At 39.8% G+C, this 20,031-nt stretch overlaps 2 protein-coding genes across 2 annotated transcripts in view; one reads left to right on the top strand and one right to left on the bottom strand.

Moving 5' to 3' along the window:
• The window catches only part of ZNF10 (zinc finger protein 10), a 103,965-nt gene that overhangs the window by 66,892 nt on the left and 17,042 nt on the right, over positions 1-20,031 (bottom strand). Inside the window, exon 2 of the mRNA XM_024739889.1 lies at positions 7,034-7,166. The gene's annotated coding sequence lies outside the window, so the exon portion shown is untranslated. The remainder of the gene's footprint in view (positions 1-7,033; positions 7,167-20,031) is intronic.
• On the top strand, positions 13,675-15,466 carry ZNF891 (zinc finger protein 891). The gene has a single exon (XM_024739907.1). It carries the CDS (start codon positions 13,765-13,767, stop codon positions 15,400-15,402), a length of 1,638 nt encoding a protein of 545 aa, XP_024595675.1. The 5' UTR covers positions 13,675-13,764; the 3' UTR covers positions 15,403-15,466.

The raw sequence follows: 20,031 nt of genomic DNA, 5'->3' as shown, positions 1-20,031 counted from the left end.
GGGGGCGTGGGTTCCCTGGGGCGGAGCGGGCGCCGGGGGGTGAGCAGGCCAGGCGCAGGTAGGGAATCTGACTCTACCCCGTGAGTGAGAGGAGGGATGTCCTGCTTGTACGTCTTACTTTATCCAGGACCTGTTCTTGCATCTGTCTTAACCCCGGTCAATTGAAAAAAAAAAAAGCACAACCCAGAAGTTGACGATTCCATTACGTTGTGCGTACTTTCTGAGGCCGTAGCCCGGGCTCAGCCTCTCCCAGAGCTCTGAGGGACCGCTCCCCAGAGGTAAAGGGGGAGCAGGGTATACAGGAGGCTTGCAACAGAAGCCAGGTAATCAGAACCTCGGAAGATTTCTGTCAATTAAAGAGAACCAAACACCTCAATTTAATGACCTTAGCACTTTTCTGTGTGTGGGAAGATGCAAGAGTCTGGGCTCACTGAAGTCATTCCTTTGATAAGGATCTTAACTCTCCTGGGCCAGTATCCTGCCTGTCTCCACCCTGAATCCCCTCAGGGTGTAGTCAGGAAGGCTGCAGTGGCTGATGACTTGAAGGCTGCAAACATCCTTTGTTTGCTGATGTGGCAGGTGACATTCTTCTTCCACAGTGCCTCCTCTTGGTCATAAATTTGGCTAATATTTGGGAGGCATTTCATGACAAGTTTTTGGTTTGGGGGGTTTTTTTGGCTGCGCTGCAGCATACGGGATCTTAGTTCCCCAACCAGGGATTGAACTCTTGCTCTATGCAGTGGAAGCGCGGAGTCTTAACCACTGGACCACCAGGGAAGTGCCCATGACCAGTTTTGTCACATGGCACTAGGAAGGCTTATTCCTAGATCAGGCAAAGTTTCTGTTGACAGGCCATACGATGCGCTGGGTTTTTTGTGTTTGTTTTTTGTTTGTTTGTTGGATTAGGCCCTGTTGAGAATCTAAAATTCTCTGGATCGCTTGTCTTACTAGTTTTTATGATCCAGTAGATGTTTTCCCTTGTTGCTTCTAACCGTATTTAGAGTTGTACTATTACAATTATTCTATGTAGAGTTAAGTATATGGTTAACTTCTTGGGACATCATTAATTTTGTTGGAGGCCTGCTAACACATTGGGTAATTCAAGAGCCAACAATCTTAGAAAACAGACAGAATACGACAGCTGGTAACATTAATAAAGTTATAGTGTAGCGGAGAGAGACACAAGGCACAAATAATTTGAAAACGAGAGAGAGCAAATTAAAATAATGATTAGTATAACTAGTTGTAATCTAGTCACAGTAGGCCATCAAGTCCACAGTGCAGCCAGCTGGAGAAGCCAAAATCTGGAAGGATCAGGTAGAAAGAAAAAGATAAATGTTTCATCTTTGTTTACAAAGGCATACTTATCAACTTGTAGGGCATAGCATAGGAGGAAAGTTTTTTCTGGAAAACGAAGATTAAAAGCCAGTATATTTCATTAAAATGTCATAAAATTATGAAACATAGTTATCAGTCATTCAGTCCCATGTAATTAATTCCTGTTATTCTGGATGAAGTCATCAGGTTTTCCATTAGAGTTTTGTAATTTCTTACCCATTTCAGTGTTATGATTTAAAATTTGTATTTGTCAAAAATCCTTTTTATGAATCTTCTTGAAGATCTTCATTTTATAAAAGCATCAGTGTAAAATAATGATTGTCTATAAATGACAAAAGACTTGCAATGACATGGTCAAAGATCTGATTCCAAGGCAGTTGACAAGAAACTTGGATATTTCTGTGACATACAACATTTTAAGATAATAACTAGAATTATGACTGATAACATTATACAAGGACAGATCACATATTTTAGGAATTCCGTATAAATTTTGGAATATCTATATTAATGACATGTATCCATACAATATAACTTAAGGTTTATCTCCAAACACTTGACAATGTTTCTCAAGTAATTTAACATACCAGATAAGACTAATTAGTTTAATATTCCTCTCTGAGATGTCTCAGGGCTCCATTGAAGCATCCCAGAGTTGGCTGAAGGTCAAAAGAACTTTAGTTAGAATTTGATATTTGGGAAGTTTGTCAAAAATATCAAAAAGGTTTCAAAGCACTTGGTCAAATAGGATCATAGGACACTGTGAAACAATACTTATTCATTTAACCAAAGTGACAAAAGATTTCAAAAACAAATAAAGATCACTTAAAGGCAAAGAAATTCACGCAATGTGTTACCAAAAGCACTATTGCAAGAAAACTTTGTTCTCTTAACAGAGAGGAACCAAATCAAATCTTGCACCAGCCTACTTTTAATAACAAAATCCATTTACCTAATTAAATTTATCCAATCCTAACCATGTACAAAACTACTTTTTCAGGGCTCCCTTTCTACAAACTTACAAAACTTTCTGTATCCATTATTAGTTTGTCCCTTATTTTTAGTCTGGAAATAACCAGCTCTAGGACAAAAATCACCCTTATTTTCCCAACAAATTCACTTCTATTCTGCATACCTTCTTTTACTGAAAACATGTATCCTACCTTCCTTGCACATTAAAATATTTCCCTTAATATTTTTAGTAGCTTTAATTACATATTACAGTTTTAACCCTTAAAACCTTAATCGCTAGTGAAAACTGACAAGCAGCAAGTAGTTGTGAACTGTTTGTCATACGAGCATTTCCTGGTTGGCAAACTTAGGAATATTTCATAACCCCTAGTAACATACACCTTCTGACTTCTTTCTTCATTGTGGTGCAAGACGTGTGTCTAATAAACCCACACATCTTTAGTTTCCCTCTTGTAAGGGGACAAAAGGAGATAAATTTAGACCTGTTTAGCAATTAATGTTCCAGTATTTTATCTTATTTGAAATGACCTGGATGTTCAATGAATTCCCATCATTTAACTTAACTTAGCAAAACTCAAGTTACCAAAAATCTAGAGAACCTATTTTTTTAAAGAATTTTTTTTGATGTGGACCATTTTAAAACTCTTTATTGAATTTGTTACAATATTGCTTCTGATTTATGTTTTGGTTTTTTGGCCATGAGGCATGTGGGATCTTAGCTCCCGGACCAGGGATCGAACCCACACCCCCTGCATTGGAAGGTGAAGTCTTAACCACTGGACGGCCAGGGAAGTCCCTGGAGAACCTATTTTAGATAGACGTACCCAACACATAATTATTCCTAAAGAGTTCACCTGAAAACTCTTATCTCATTTACCTTTATTTTATAAGTTATGAAAATATCATCATACCAAGTTAATTTTTTGCCGACAAACTGCAACAGAAATAACGTGAACACACTGACCTTCGGTAAAGCAAGTACAATAAAAATACGACATGTCTGGGACTTCCCTCATGGCGTAGTGGTTAAGAATCTGCCTGCCAATGAAGGGGACACAGGTTCGATCCCTGATCCGGGAAGATCCCACATACCGCAGAGCAACTAAGCCCGTGCACCACAACCACTGAGCCCGTGTGCCACAACTATTGAAGCCCGTGTGCCCTAGAGCCCACACACCGCAGCTACTGAGCCCATACGCCACAGCTACTGAAGGCTGCATGCGTAGAGCCCATGCTCCACAACAAGAGAAGCCACCGCAATGAGAAGCCCGCGCACCGCAACGAACAGTAGTCCCTGCTCGCCGCAACTAGAGAAAGCCTGCGTGCAGCAATGAAGACCCAATGCAGCCAAAAATAAATAAATAAATAAATTTATTTTTTAAAAAAATTTTCTATTTCTCCTTAAGTAGGCTATGAATTAGATTTTGGGTGAGGGAGCCTTTCCAGTGGTTTGAGTTTAAAAAGGCCATTCTTCTGTTTTGTTTGTTCACTTGTTTCAGGTTTTACCAGAGTGAGCTAATTGGGCTCAGTCTCAGGTCACTGTGGGCTGTATTTACATTTCTGATTTGTAGAGATTTGCAAGACAAAGACAGCTGCTTTTAATTCTCAAAAAAACTGGTTTGTCAGTTAAACGATATTAAAAGATTGATTTGCCCAACTATATTTTCTTTAATTTGATTTTTAATATCAGTGAGAAGATTTCCAACTAAACTGAAAATTAAGAGTTCTATGTACCAGAAGTTTAGGGTTCAGTTTATCATATCTTCAAAGGCTTGTATAAGGCATTCAACAAAGGCCCTTTTTCTGATTGCACAGATAAGACCCAGAGCAAAATCTCGGCTATTAGTTTTATTAGCCCCTGAATACTGTTCCCAGATTTTACTTTATATTGTACGGCTCTATTGGTTTCTTTTTGTATGTTGGGTTTTTTTAAGATTTAATTTTATTTATTTTTGGCTACGTTGGGTCTTCATTGCTGTGTGCGGGCTTTCTCCAGTTGCGGTGAGTGGGGGCTACTCTTCGTTGCGGTGCGCGGGCTTCTCATCATGGTGGCTTCTCTTGCTGCGGAGCACGGGCTCTAGGCGCGTGGGCTTCAATAATTGTGGCACATGAGCTCAGTAGTTGTGGCGCACAGGCTTAGTTGCTCCGCGGCATTTGGGATCTTCCTGGACCAGAGCTCGAAGCTGTGTCCCCTGCATTGGCAGGTTGATTCTTAACCACTGCGCCACTAGGGAAGCCCTCCTTTTGTAAATAATTAATATTTCCTGAGGGGCACATCTACATGCTTTGTCTTATAATACCAATACCAAGCAGGGGAAGCATTACTCATTGGTTACCAACATTAAAGGACTCCTATCAACAAGTCTTGGTCTTATAAGGAGTCCTAGAAACTTTCCTTTCATTTATCCCTCAACCATTTTATCTATTTTGTATAAAATGCTCTGGGGTCCCCAGTGAGGGGTTGAACCAAGGGACTCAGGCCCTTTTGTTAATCTTCTAACTTGATTAATTGGCCTAACTGTTGCCCCAAGTAATTGTTGGTCAGCTATCTCAGTGTAATTTTCTTCCACCCCTTTATTTTATTTTTTTAAACAAAAGTTTTTAAATTAATTTATTTGTTTTTGGCTGCACTGGGTCTTCGTTGCTGTGCACAGGCTTTTCTCTAGTCGCGGCGAGCGGGGGCTACTCTTCGTTGAGGTGCACGGGCTTCTCACTGCGGTGGCTTCTCTTGTTGCAGAGCATGGGCTCTAGGCACACAGGCTTCAGTAGTTGTGGCACACGGGCTCAGTAGTTGTGGCTTCCGGGTTCTAGAGCACAAGCTCAGTAGTTGTGGCACATGGGCTTAGTTGCTCCATGGCATGTGGGATCTTCCTGGACCAGGGTTCAAACCCATGTCTCCTGCACTGTCAGGCAGATTCTTAACCACTGCGCCACCAGGGATGGCTTAGCCCTTTAAACATATATATTTTAACTCGGGTAAATAGGGTGGACTTGTATGGGTCCCTTTGGCCCATCCAACCTTAGGTAGTATTGTACCAAAACCTTTTGTTTTAATCCTATTAACATCTGTTTTATTTATCCCATTTCTTAATAACCATCTAGAGATTTCTTTATCTTTTGGAGATGAGTCACTTTAAAATTTCCACCTTGTTGGGAAAAAATCTCTAGACTTTCCCTTCAGTTTTTTTTTAATTTCCCTGTTAACCTAATTAACGTTAATTATTCTAATGTTTTTATTAGCATCTGTAAGACCCATTGAGGGGAAACATAGACCACAAATAAGACTTCCCAAGCCAGTTTTTTGTTTGTTTTAAATTAAAGGAGTTCTTAGATTAACCATTATATATATATTTTTCCACTGTTTAATGTGTTTTCCCTCCCATAGGTACCAACAAAACAGCTGTTTATAATGAATGCTCTCTAAAAATTTACCAATTTAGAAGTTTCTCCCATTTGAAGGATCCATCATCTGGCCATTAATGAGATATATCGTAATAGTGACTCAAACCAATAAGATGCAAGAGGCTTCCCCACAAGACAGTGCAAAGGATGCCACCTAAACAAGACCCAGAAAGTTTACTCCCAAAAATAGTTTAAGAAAGTAAAGGCCTTCGTTGTACAGGCTGACACAGTGAAGGTTAAGGTGGCAAAAAGCCCCTGCAAATTGGTATAGTCAGACAAATGACTGCTCAGAATCCCAGTCTATTCGATTGCGTCCAAATGTACACAGTATGTGTACCTTTTGGATGGCAGAGACCAAGTTCTCAAACCACACACACACACACACACACACACACACACAATACCCAAGGAGATCAGGTAGAACATTTACATTTCAAAGGCACAGGAAGAGAAATGCAAGTTCCCCCTAGAAGGGCTTTTGTTTCTTTAAGATCAGAATTCTGAAAAGATGTTTTATCAAGCTAGCTTTCTCTAACTTAACTGTGTATGCAGTAAAAGAGCCCCATCTTAGTCATTTTCAGGGTGAGATTTCCTTTAATTCCCAATTAAGTAGATCCTTGCAAGTATGAGCTCTATGCGTACATGCATCTGGCTGGGGTGTTGGTCGGAGGTTGGCTTTCTGATGCCCCTAGTTTATCTGAGAGAATCTATTTCCGATTTTAAAGTTGAATTCGTTGGGGATAAAATTTACTAGTGAAATTGCATGGTGGCCCAGTGTGCTGCTTGTGAGCTTGACTTCTCTAGGTTTTTACCCTAGAGTCTTTTCAGCTCGTCTTATGTGTCTAGGTTCTCCCTCTGGTAGTATAAGACCATCGTGGGTGCTTGGATCACAGAGTGGCCAGTTCTTATTTGTGTCCCAAGCAGAGCAAGTTTTTTTAAGTTAAATTGAGTGGGCTTCCTTATAGGGATGGCTGCATAGTATGAGGACTTGCCTTTACCACTCCTGCAAGTTTCTCAGTTGCCTAAGAAAAAGCCGTTACTGGCCATGAGATTCCCTTCTTCAGTGCTGAAAGCTCTCATGTAATATTTTCACTTTTATCCCGACAAATTCTTGTTAAGATAGCCATTTGATGAAGAATGCCAGGTCAGCCTCCTACCTAACCACTCAGCCCAGACCGCTCAGTGTCTTTCAACTGTTGTGAGGGGGTTCTTTTTCCCAGAATCTGTCACCTGGGGAGCCAAGCACCTGTTATACACCACCAAATAAAGCACAGGATCATCAACCAATAGTTGGGAGATCCAAGAACCAGGAGAGACTCACCCAAATTCATCTGAACTCTCTGAGGAGGCAGACGGATGCAGGAGCCCTCTACCAAGGCTCTGGTTCATTGCAGAGTTCATGCGAAGGAGCGAAGTCAGCTCTGGGTCCCTTCGTTGTTTGCCAAAACTGTCGACTGAAAAAAATACACAACCTGAAAGTTGAGAATTGTGTTTTATTCAGTGGACTTTCTGAATAGCTCTGAGGGACAGCTCTGAAACCATAATGGGGGAGCCAGGATATACAGGACTTTTTGCAGCAAAGACCAGGTGGTCAGAACATCAAGAGATGACTGTTCATTAAAGAGAACCAGGCATCTCAGATTAATGAGTTTAGCACTTTTCTATGTGTGGGAAGATGCAAGAGTCTGGGCTCATTGAAATCATTCCTTTGATACACATCTTAACTATCTAGGGCCATATTCTGCTTTTCTGCATCCTGAATCCCCTCAGGGTGCACAGTCCGGAGTGGCTGCAGTGGCTGGTGGCTTGAAGGCCACAACATCCTTTACTGATGTGGCAGGCGACATTCTTGGTCTGCACCCCTTAATCTATTAATGGACTGCATCACAGTAACGAGATATCATTTCTCTAAGGCTAACCTTAATACATCATTCCCAGATCCGCTTCAAAATAGAGTGATGGATACAAGAGTGTTCATTATAGCATGACATTATGATAACAGTAATAGTTTTTCTGCTTTTTAACCATCCTGCGTTCCTGGTTAAACCTTGCTTGAATATGACATTGTATTATTACTTTAATACGCTGCCATACTCAATTTACTAATATTTTACTTAGGACTTTTTCAGTGTTCAGACTTAAGATTGCACCTTAATCTTTCTTTGTACTATCCTTGCAAGATTTTACAAGTCTATGCTTCGGGAAGCATAACTTTTTTTCTTCTACCTGGTAAAATAATTTTTCCCTTGAAAGTTTTGGGCTCAAAATCTTTTGGGGTGGATATTTGACTTCTGATTCCATTTTAAATGGTAGTGATTAATTTCAGTTTGTAGTTCTTAATTGAGTCAATTTGGGGCACATGTTTTTCTAGAAAATTGTTCATCTCATCTAAGTTTTCAAGTTTGTTGACATAAAGTTGTTCATACTATTCTATTTTAGTTTTTTTTTTTTTGGTGTTTTGTTTTTGTTTTTGCTTTTTTTGGCCTCGCTGTGCAGCATGTGGGAACTTAGTTCCCCGACCAGGGATTGAACCCATGCGCCCTGCAGTGGAAGCGCAGAATCTTAACCACTGGACCACCAGGGAATTCCCTTCTGGTGATTCTTTAAATTGCTGTTTGTTAGTGATATTTTAAAATCACTGCTCTAATTGTAGCTATTCTTTTCTTTTTTGAGTTTAATAGTTATTAGGGCCATCTTTTTTCTTGATTGGCTCTGCAAGATATACATCTGCATTAATCTTTTCAAAGAAGCAGATTTGGGTTGTTTTGGTAATCTGTGCTGTGTTTTGGTTTTGTCTTATGTTCCTTGTTTTTGGTTTTCAATTACAGTAATTTGCGGTACGCGGGCCTCTCACTGTTGTGGCCTATCCCGTTGCGGAGCGCAGGCTCAGCGGCCATGGCTCACGGGCCATGGCTCACGGGCCCAGCCGCTCCGCCGCATGTGGGATCTTCCCGCTCCGGGGCACGAACCCGTGTCCCCTGCATCGGCAGGCGAACTCTCAACCACTGTGCCACCAGAGAAGCCCTGCTCTCTATTTTTAAATTTTCCTTTCCTTTTTGCTATTTTTCTACTTGATTTGATTGCTTTATTTACTTTCTCTGTAACTTATTTACTTTTTGAAAAATGTGTACATACATTTTTAAAAGTCTTAGATATTAAAAGCCTCATAAAAAAAACAGGAGTGTTTCTTCTCTGTAGTGTTGACCTGAAATAAATAGACTGCCATGTATTTCTCCAGCAAAAATGGCTTTTGGGGGATCAGCAGAGAATTTCAATTCAAGGTCAGCTACCATGGAAATCCCCCACAGCAAGGGAAGAAGAGCGCTTTCATAGAGAGGAAAAAGGAAGTTGGGAGGATGATAGTAAACAATCAGTCTGTGGCTTTTCATTGGCTGAGTCCTCGCCAGGAAAGAAGAGGAGTCTGTCTTCTTCCTGTTGGGCTCTTCTATGATCACAGGACGTGAGAGCTCCCCATTCTGGTCTCCCAACTCTATTTAATTCATGTTTCCGTTTATTAATTTCATGGTGGCAACCAGTTTAAAATTTTTAAGGAGTTAATCAATTTGAGACGTTTTTTAGTTTCTTAGGTGTTAAATAAGAATCTTGACTATTAAACCTGCCTGCCTTCCTACATCCTTAAATCAATGTGGTTATGTTGCAAGTATTGTAATGTAGTTCCTCTCAAAAATTTTGGCTAAATTCATGTTCAGTGTTTCCATTGTGATGACTATGTAAGTATTCTCTATTGCTGAGCCGTAATAAGTTCCTTTCTTGTATACATTTTACTTTTCCTGTTTTGAATAATTGCCTTTTTATTTATTTGCTTTGTTTTCCCTAAACCTATGTAAAATGTCTCTCAATTCCATTTTCCTCAAGATCAAACCTGTCACACAATCTAATCATTTTTCTCTTTTCCTGAACACACATCCCCAGGAGCCCTCCATCATGCTGCAGTGTAGACTGATCAGTTATTCCCTAGGCTGCAGCACACTGGCATGTTGGGACTTCCCTTTATCCTCACCAATTCCCTCGTCTCATCTCTGTGTTGGACCTCCTGTTTCCTGGAAACTTCTATTTTCCCTTTTTAATGGATGATAACCTTATTATCTTTCCGAAAAGGGGTGTATATTAAGGTTGTGTATGACTAGAAATTATTTTACTTTGTCCTCATATTTGCATGGTACTGTGGACTAGTATAATTTCCTGGATAGGAAATTATTTTCCCTCAGAACTTTGAAAGCTGGCAGAGCTAGGTAGAAAATGGAGCAGTGTTACTGTTGAGAAATCCTATTCCATTGTTCTTTTGTATGTAACCTGTTTATCATCATTGAAACCTTTACATTCATCAGTTTATCTTTGGTTTTCAAATTTTTCATGATGTTATGTTTATTCCCAGTCTTTTTAAGAAATTACCCATTTGATGGATCAGTCCCTGGATAGTGTTATTTGTAAGAATTTTCTCTGTGTTTGATTCTGTCGTCTTCCCATTTTCTCTTTTCTTTCTTGAGCTCTGAATAATCTGGTGTTGAACCTTTGAAATTGTTCATATAGTTTTCTTATCCTTTCTGTCTCATTGCTTATCTTTTTTTTGGGAGGGAAGGTCAGCTTTCTGGAAAAGTTCTTTATCCTTAAACCTTCAACCTTTTTTGGTTTTTGTTATTAAAATTTTAAATTTCTGGGACTTCCCTGGTGGCACAGTAGTTAAGAATCCTCCTGCCAATGCAGGGGGCATGGGTTCGATCCCTAGTCCGGGAAAATCCCACGTACCGTGGAGCAACTAAGCCCGTGTGTCACAACGACTGGAGCCCACACACCTAGAGCCCGTGCTCCACAACAAGAAAAGCCACCGTAATAGAAGCCCGCGCACTGCAACGAAGAGTAGCCCCCGCTCACCGCAACTAGAGAAAGCCTGCACGCAGCAACGGAGACCCAACACAGCCAAAAAAATAAATAATTTAAAAAATTTTCTAAAATTTCCTAAGGACTCTCATTTTGTGATTTAAAAAACTGTAACATCCTAAAACATCATGTTTTACAAATGAAATATCTCTCTGGTGATTTTAAAATTTATATTATGAAAGTTTCAAAACATAGAAAATCAGAATAGTATAATGACCACATTTGTACCTGTCACTGTATGTTGAAGTAAATCTAGGACATCATTCATTATTTGTAAATATTTCAGAATTTATTTCTGAATGATAAGTACTCCTTTAAAAGTCATAACCAGGATATCATTATCACACCTACAAAATTAGGATTAATTCCTTAATATCAAATATATAGATAGTGTTCAAATTTTTCTATTATTTCAACAAAGCTATTTTTTTAAAACAATTTCTTTAAATCATGGTCCAAATAAGGCTTATGCAAGTTTAGGCCTCTTTTAATTTAAGGTGTGCCTTAGATTATGTCTCAGTGTTTCAGTTTGCATTTCTCTTATTATGACCATCTTTTGAGGATGCTATTGTTACTTTGAAATATGTCAGTGTCTTTTTATTGCTCTCACGCTTTAGCACACTATTGACTTCTGCGTTTATATTGTTTTCCTTTAGTACTTTGAATATATTACTGTGTGGTCTTCTGGCCTGTATCGTTGTAGCTTAGAAGTCTGTAGTCAGTATAATTGGTATTCCTTTGTAGGTAATTTGCCTTTTCTTTCCACTAACTTTAAATATTTACTCATTATCCCTGGTATTCTGCAGCTTTTGCTCGTGTATCTGGTGGATTTAAAACATTTATTCAGTGTGGCATGTGGTGTATACACTTGCAGATCAAGGACTTCTATCTTTCAGCTTTGGATAAAAACAACCATTTTCTCTAATTTTTTTTTTTTGTATTCTCTCTATCTTCCTCTTCTAGAATTCCTATCAGGTACATATTTATGTCTTTCATCCACCTGGGAATGTGAGTGTGTGAAGTAGGATTTATGCTTTTCCGTAACAGTCATTTGTCCTGATGCCATTTAATGACTAGTTTATCCTTTCCCCCGCTGATTAATAGTTCTGCCTTTATCATGCACTAAATGTCTACCTACACATGAATCTGTTTCTGAAGTTATTCTGGTTTTTTTGTTTGTTTGCACTGGGTCTTAGTTGTGGCTTGCTGACTCCTTTGTTGTGGCATGCGGGCTCTTTAGTTGTGGCATGTGAACTCTTAGTTGCGGCATGCATGTGGGATCTGGCTCCCTGACCAGGGATCGAATCAAGGCCCCCTGCACTGGGAGTGTGGAATCTTAACCACTGTGCCACCAGGGAAGTACCTGAAGTTATTCTGTTTTATTTTCTCTTTTTGCCCTATTATCATTCTGTTTAAGTTAATAGAGATTTATAATGCATTTTGTAGTAATATAGTAGAGCAAAGCATTACTTTAATAACTGCCTTGTTATTCATGTCTTAATTTTTCTATAAAACTTATAAAACAAATTGTCATGTTTCAAGAAGTTCCTATTGAACATGAAGGAATGAATTTAGTGAAAATCCCAATGCAATTCTAGTTTGAGAAAAATTGAAATCTTTTAATACTGAATGGTATTAAAATGGTGAATCTCTCCATTTATTCAGATATATTTTCCTGTTGTTTGGTAAAGTTGTTTAGTTTTTTTATTAGTTCTGTAACTAAGAAAGAAATAAAAGTATGGGGAATGAAGAAATGAACCCAGAGTACAATTCTCAGCTTAACAATTTTAACCAGAAGGCAAACTAATGTTCTTTTTGAAGAGGAAGCCTAACTTTCTGATTTTGTGGGGTTTTGTTTTCTATAAGTAGAGGATAGATGTGAAAAAAATACTTCTTCCACAAAACCTTAATTGCCATAGATTCATTCAGTTTATTCAACAAACATTTTTTGGGTGTCTGCCATGTGCTGGAGAGTGTTCTAGGTATTCAGAATACATGCAGTGGACAAATCAGACAAATATTTCCATCTGATTTACACTAAAGTGACAGGCTTATATACATTTCTGGATTAGGGGCATAAAATCTACCTGTTGAAGATCTTTGTCTAAATAAAAATGCCATTTCTCTAATTTTGTCCATTAAACCTGAACTCTACTGAAGTATAATACTGAGATAGAAGTCTTATATTTGAAGGTATCAACTAATCTTAAAAAATTGAGATCTGTAAAAATATTAGCGTAATACATTATTGCGTGATTTGTTGTGGTCCTTAAAGTCTCCAAGCATACCTCTTTTGCTTCACACTGTGTCAGTTGTTTTGATATTTATATTAAGGCCATTATGAAAATTATTCAGGAAAGTATTATACCATCTAAAATTGTAAAGGCCTCAGTCTCAAAGCTTAGAACATAGCTCATGCCTCTTTGTTGATCCCATTCAAGTTTTAGATAGAATGAATCATCATAAGGAATACAGACTTTGAGGATAGAGTTTAAATTGCAGGTAATCAAATGAACGTTTGTTTCAAAGTCACATATTTACTTTTAACAACTCCAATAAAATTTCTAAGTAGGGTAGCAGCCAAATCATCAGTCCTATTAATTATATGTGAGGTTATTTGGGTAAATACCAAGTTACATATACAACAAATAAATTTACCTAAAACAGTTGTAATTAGCAGGAAAAAATTCTTTATTCTAAAAACTACACTAAAAAGTAGCAGAGTATGCATGAAATTCAAACAACTATGCCTTTTTAAACTGGTTCTTTGACTTTAGTATTTTAAAATAATGCATGCTTTTTCTACCCAGAGCTGAGTAGTAGTCTACAGGAGAAGCCAGTATGAATAACCAAGATAACAGTAGAGGGCCAAGGATGACTATATTGCGTGTCAGTACAAATCCCAATAAATATTTTAAGCAGGTGAGACCTTGCTGGAAGGTACAAGAGAGGGTCTACAATTTTTTTTTAACCTTGCCTCCAATGGGACCCTATTTTCACCTTTCTTCTTTTACCTGAACCTGCCTCTTTGGCTACAGGAAGGACACCCAGTGAAATGCATCCCTGACTTGATTGGATCAGAAAAACAAGAAAAGAAGTATCCAGCTCTCTCAGCCCTATTGTGCAGGCAGATGTCACATTCAGGCTCTCAAGATGGCAGCCATTGACCTATGCCCAATATGGGCTCTGCCTACACAGGACTCTGCCTGTTTCTATGTGAGAAGTACTGAGGGGGCAAGGATAGTGCCTGGATTCCCAGCAACCTGGTTACAGGGACCAGTGTCCTTTGAGGATGTGACTGTGGAGTTCACCCAGGAGGAGTGGGTGATGCTGGACTCTGCTCAGAGAAGTATGTACAGAGACGTAATGTTGGAAAACTATATGAATCTCACCTTGGTGGAATATCAGTTATGCAAGCCTGTGATCTCCCTGTCGGGTCAAGAAGACATAAGAGCTGTGAAAAGGAGAATTCCCCAAGGCACCTGTCTAGACTGGGAGATTCAACTGAAAACCAAAGAATCAACTTCTAACCAGAATATTTTTTGGGGAAAATCATCTAGTGGCAAGAAAATGATAAGATTCACAATGGATGATTGGTCTCCCACATTAAGAGCAGACTGGGAATGCCATAAAATCAGAAAACACCACAAGATCCCAGAGGGGATTTTGAGGCAAGTGACATTTACTCAAAAGAAGGCGGCATCTCAGGAGGGATTGTATGACTATCATGAATTAGAGGAGGACTCTAAACTCAGATCAAAACTTGTTTTTTCAAAGAGAGTTTCCATCAGTAAACATTGCCATAAGTGTTACTTAGATATTGAGTGTTGGAAGCATAATTCAATCCTGAACAGTTATGAAAAAAACTCTGTAAGTGAGAGGGTCTGTGAAAGTCATGACTATGACAGAGCTCTGTGGCATCTTGAAAGAACTCAAACAGCACAAAAAGAGTACACATGCTCCGAACATGGCATACACTTTAAACATAATAATATGCTTCCTATATGCAACAGTTGTCATATGGGGGAGAATTCCTATGAGTGTAATAAAAACAAAACCTTTTGTCATCATTCATCCCTTAAGCAACAGGAGCAAACTCCTACTGAAGGGAATCATGGACATGACCAGCATGGAAAAGCCCTCAAAAGGATTTCTAATCTTATTTCGCACAAGAGGAGTCACGTGGGTGAGAAACAATATGAATGTAAAGAATGTAGGAAAGTCTTCAATGATTCCTCAACCCTAAGGAGACATATAAGAACTCACACCGGTGAGAAACCCTATGAATGTAATCAATGTGGAAAAGCTTTTAGTCAAAAAACATCTCTTAAGGTTCATGTGAGAACTCACACTGGAGAGAAACCTTATGAGTGTAATCATTGTGGGAAATCCTTTGGCACAAGTTCTTACCTTATAGTGCACAAGAGAATACACAGTGGGGAGAAACTCTATGAATGCAATGACTGTGGGAAAGCCTTCAACACAAGCTCTCACCTTAAAGTTCACAAGAAAACACACACTGGAGAGAACCTTTATGAATGCACTGACTGTGGGAAGGTTTTTAGTGGTCTCTCATCTCTTAGAATGCATGTGAGAACTCATACTGGGGAGAAACCCTATGAATGTAAGGAATGCAGGAAAACCTTCAGTGTTTCCTCTTCCCTTAGGAGACATGTGAGAACTCACACTGGAGAGAAACCCTATGGCTGTATTCAATGTGGAAAAACCTTCAGTCAGAATTCTTCACTTACTATACACAAGAGAATTCATACTGGGAGAGAAACCTTGTAACTATTAAGAATATGGAGTTGCCTTTTTCAGTGTCTTAAGGTGGATTCCAAGCTCATTATTTCAGTCTTTGTTCTCTAAAATAAGCATTTAAGGCTATAAATAGTCCTATAAACGCCCCTTTAGTTATATAACACATTTGGTGTATGATAATTTATTTTGTTTTAACTCTGTTGTCTAATATTTATTATGACTTTATGACTTTCAGATCCATAGCTGTTTAGAGTTATTTTAAATATGTTTTCAGTTACCTTATGGATTTCTAAGTTAATTGCATTATCTTCAAAGTATGTGGACAATATGATACTACTTTATTGTTATTTTCTTGAGAGTTGCTTTCTGGTCTGGTGTGACAGGTATTGTTAGTAGCCAATAACATCCAGTTCATCCCTCCCTGTAGGGAGCGGATAGTATCACTGGGGACAGACCTATCTAGTGTATTCTCTTTGCCTTTTGCACTTTGTCTTTCTGCCTTCCCCAGTCTTCTCCCTTTGGATTTTGCATTCATGGAGCTGAATGAGCCATCTTGTGACCATGAGGATGACAAGGATGGTGTCAAAGAGATCCTGGTTTCCCAAAGATATCTTCAAATTACTGTACCAGCACTGCACTGCTTATATCTGTGCATCTTTTTATGTGAGAAAAATAAGCTTATTGATTTTTTAAAAACAGTATGTAAATAGAGTCAATACAGTAACCTCGTTTTAAAAAAGAAAAAGATTGGGCTTCCCAGGTGGTGCAGTGGTTGAGAGTCCGCCTGCCGATGCAGGGGACACGGGTTCGTGCCCCGGTCCGGGAAGATCCCACATGCCGCAGAGCGGCTGGGCCCGTGAGCCATGGCCGCTGAGCCTGCGCGTCCGGAGCCTGTGCTCCACAACGGGAGAGGCCACGATAGTGAGAGGCCCGGGTACCGCAAAAAAAAAAAAAAAAAAAAAAAAAAAGAAAAAGATCACAAGATATGTAGACTTAAATATTTTACGTTGGGTGTACAAATTTGGATAAGAACATAGAAAAGAGAGGAATGGAAGAGGAATATTGATAGAACTTTTGTGCTTAGGCTAGAGAGGATGGAGCTGAGGTCACTGAAAGCAGGTGTCAGAGAAGCAGGAGGAAAATCCCAACATTTCAGCATGAGAAAACCAAAGAGTCTTCAAGTAGAGGGGAAGTTACCAATTTTAAATGCTGAATGAAGCCCTTGAGATTTTGCTACTTGGTTTTAGAGATACTGATGAGATTAGCTCTAATTTATTAAGAAACAAAATATGGAAGGAAGAAACTATGATGGAAGAAAAAGGCAATAGTCACAGTTTCAGTCCTGTTTATAGAGTTGTGAGATATCTAGATGAATGGGCTGATGTGTAGTTCTGAACCTGTAGAGGTGTCTAGGACAGAGATATAATTTTAGCAACATCAGGAGATAGACTGTACTGGGTTGTGTGGAGGTGAGTCAGATTGTATAGGGAAAATGGATGGTGTGAAAAGAAAATGTCTACCACTGACCATGGAGACCTCCTATATTTAAAGTAAGTAGAAATGGAGTTTTACTAAACCAAGACAAACTAGTGTTTGAAGAAGGAAGGTATAATCGGTTGTTTTAAATGCTACTATGAGGTCAAATTAGATGAAGTCTGCAAAAACAAACGTATGGCAACGTGAAGGTTATTGTTGACCTTAGGTGGAGATAATGGTATGTTGAGGATTGGTGGTAGGTTAGGATGAGTTTCATAATAAAGGACGAGGAAGTAAAGAGTAAATATAGACAAGCTTGAATAGTAGGAGAAAGATGGGGAAGTAGCTGGAGAGAGATTTGGTCAAGGGAAAATATGTTTTAAATAATGAAAAACTAGAAAATGTTTAAATCCTAATGTGATGTATCCAGTATGGAGAGATTAAATGTGCAGGCATAAGAAGAGGGACAGTCAGTACCATAAAGTTCCTGAGAAGGGGATGGAGGTATCTGGAGCACAAATAGAAGGACTGATGTTTGCTGCAAGAAGGGATACTTCCACCATTCTCTCAGAAGGAAAGGAGGACTGTGTGGGTTGGTTTTAATTACCTCTTTATTTACTTATATCTAAGTTACTTGAGCTAAGAGTATCTGAGCTATACAACACTGCTTGTTTGGTTTCTCTTTTTTTAAAAATATAAATTATTTATTTTTGGCTGCGTTGGGTCTTTTGTTTCTGCGCGCGGGCTTTCTCTAGTTGCGGCAAGCAGGGGCCACTCTTCGTTGCAGTGTGTGGTCTTCTCATTGCAGTGGCTTCTCTTGTTGCGGAGCACAGGCTCTAGGTGTGCAGGCTTCAGTAGTTGTGGCTCACAGGCTCTAGAGTGCAGGCTCAGTAGTTGTGGTGCACGGGCTTAGTTGCTTCACGGCATGTGGGATCTTCCTGGACCAGGGCTCGAACCCATGTCCCCTGCATTGGCAGGCGGATTCTTAACCGCTGCGCCACTAGGGAAGTCCCTGTTTGGTTTCTTAAGAGCAACTTTCTGGCCCAGTGTGGCAGATACTGCTAGTTGCTAACCTAATACATGTTCCCTACTTCTCCTTTACTAATAGTACCTCAGTTTTGCTTAGAGTAGCAGTGTGTCCAGTTACAAAACTCTTTGTCCCAGGCAGCCTCCATGGCCAAGATTAGGCATCCCCCCTGTTCTTGGCCAACAGAATATAGACATGAGACTGTAGGTTTCATGCTAAGATTATCTGCCAAGAGTAAGATGGATGAAAGACTGGTCAGAGGTTTTACTGGAGAAGATTCTATGCATGTGAAAGTCCCCCCAGGTTACCGGTAGGGCCTCCTGTGAAGACAGCAAAGCAAATAGCAAAGTCTAAGTGGATAAGAAGGAGAGTCCAGTTGAATAGAAGATAGCAACGAAGAAGAGAGTTGGAAAGTCGAAACTAGCTGGTATGAGCCTCAAAGAAAGTCTTTTGTTTCTTTTTACAAGAGGCTACAATTGGTTAGAAGTAATATTGGTGAGCAAGGGGGACATTGATCCTACACGTCAACCTATAGATATGGAGTGCATGCGAATAGACAGCCCTTCTTTGATGTGACTGTTGTCGAGTAGGTTTTTTTCCAGGGGTAGCCAAGTTTAAGTTAGTGCAAAGAAATGATGGGAATTTTTAGGGAAGTTGTTGAGGACATAAAGGAGTTTGTCACTCAGGGAAATCTCAGAGGGCACCATGGAAACAGTTTCCACAAGGGTAGGAATTTGGGGTTTGTGGCTGGGACATGAGGAATACAGAACATTGTTATGATGGCAGTACTGACAGAGAACATAAGATCAGAGCTGAGGGTGGGCTGACACTAGGCTGTGACCAGTGAAAACAAAATTTAGAGGGAGCCTAGATTAAATCCCAGCAGGTTCTAAGATGATAGATTCCTAGTCTAGTAAGATTCACACGTAGCTTGGAAAGGAGCAGCTGCAGTCATGCTATGGCACCAAATATTCCCATTGTTCATTAGGTGTTTACGGCCCTCCAGGGTACAGCAGTAGCAGGCAGCAGTTAGAGAAGAATCCCAAATGCGTGTGGCGTTTGCGCGAGGAGATCATCTTGAGTGGCATTCAGGAAGGGGGCGTGCTCTGCTTGGTTGGGCGCTGGCATTTATGCACTCGTTTTGGCTCACCAGTGACTTGGCACACCAGCAGCTGTGGGCTCAAGCAGTCTCACCCGGTGTCTCACCTGGATTTTACTGCAGCAGCCTTGTGATGGGTTTCTCTGACTCAGACCTTACTTTGTTCCAGTACGTTTCCTGTGCAGCTAGCCCAGTATCCTTCTATCATTTTTTATTATTTATTACTCTTGGTGTTTTTTTATTATAAAAGTAATACATGCATATGAGAAAAAATGTAAACAACATCAGCCCTACACAAGAGAAAGTCCTCCTCCTTCACAGATCCTCCTGCCTTAGAAATTTAATATTGTGGATGAGTGCACTTTCTGTACATTCCATGTACATACAAATACAGATTTCTTTGTACAGAAATCGAGTCATAACTTTCATTCCATCTTTTTTTTTTTTTTTGCGGTACGCGGGCCTCTCACCATTGTGGCCCCTCCCATTGCAGAGCACAGGCTCCGGACGCGCAGGCTCAGCGGCCATGGCTCACGGACCCAGCCGCTCCACGGCACGTGGGATCTTCCCGGACCGGGGCACGAACCCGTGTCCCCTGCGTCGGCAGGCGGACTCCCCACCACTGCGCCACCAGGGAAGCCCGCCATCTTTTTTTAATCATATCTTTCTATGTCATAGTATATGTCGTTCTGTTTCATTCTTTCATTGAAATAGTTTAGTATTTGATTATGTGGATGGACTATAATGTACATTTAATCCATTTTCCCCTCCAGATGTTCCATAATAACAACGAACACTGCATGAGCAATATTGTTAATATATTTTGCTTTCCTTTCATCTGTCCTCCATACTGCTCCCAGGGTGATTCGTCTCAAGTACTAATCTGGTTATATTACATCTCACTCTTAAATCCTCAAGCGGACTTCCCTCCTTTTACCTTAAATGTTCTACAAGACCCTTCATGCTAAACTCTTACCTGTCTTTTCAGGCCACAGCCCTTGCTGCTCCATCTCTTCACTCTCTCTGGACCTTAACCTAGCCTGTTCATCCTTTAGGT

The sequence above is a fragment of the Neophocaena asiaeorientalis genome, unplaced genomic scaffold (genome assembly GCF_003031525.2).
Source record: "Neophocaena asiaeorientalis asiaeorientalis breed wild unplaced genomic scaffold, Neophocaena_asiaeorientalis_V1.1 scaffold757, whole genome shotgun sequence".
NCBI lineage: Eukaryota > Metazoa > Chordata > Mammalia > Artiodactyla > Phocoenidae > Neophocaena > Neophocaena asiaeorientalis.
Note: the sequence above shows the minus strand (reverse complement) of the source record. Positions and strands in the feature narration are given on the sequence as shown.

Excerpts from the sequence above, each read along its gene's own strand:
- ZNF891 (XM_024739907.1), top strand. The coding sequence starts at position 13,765 with ATGGCAGCCATTGACCTATGCCCAATATGGGCTCTGCCTACACAGGAC.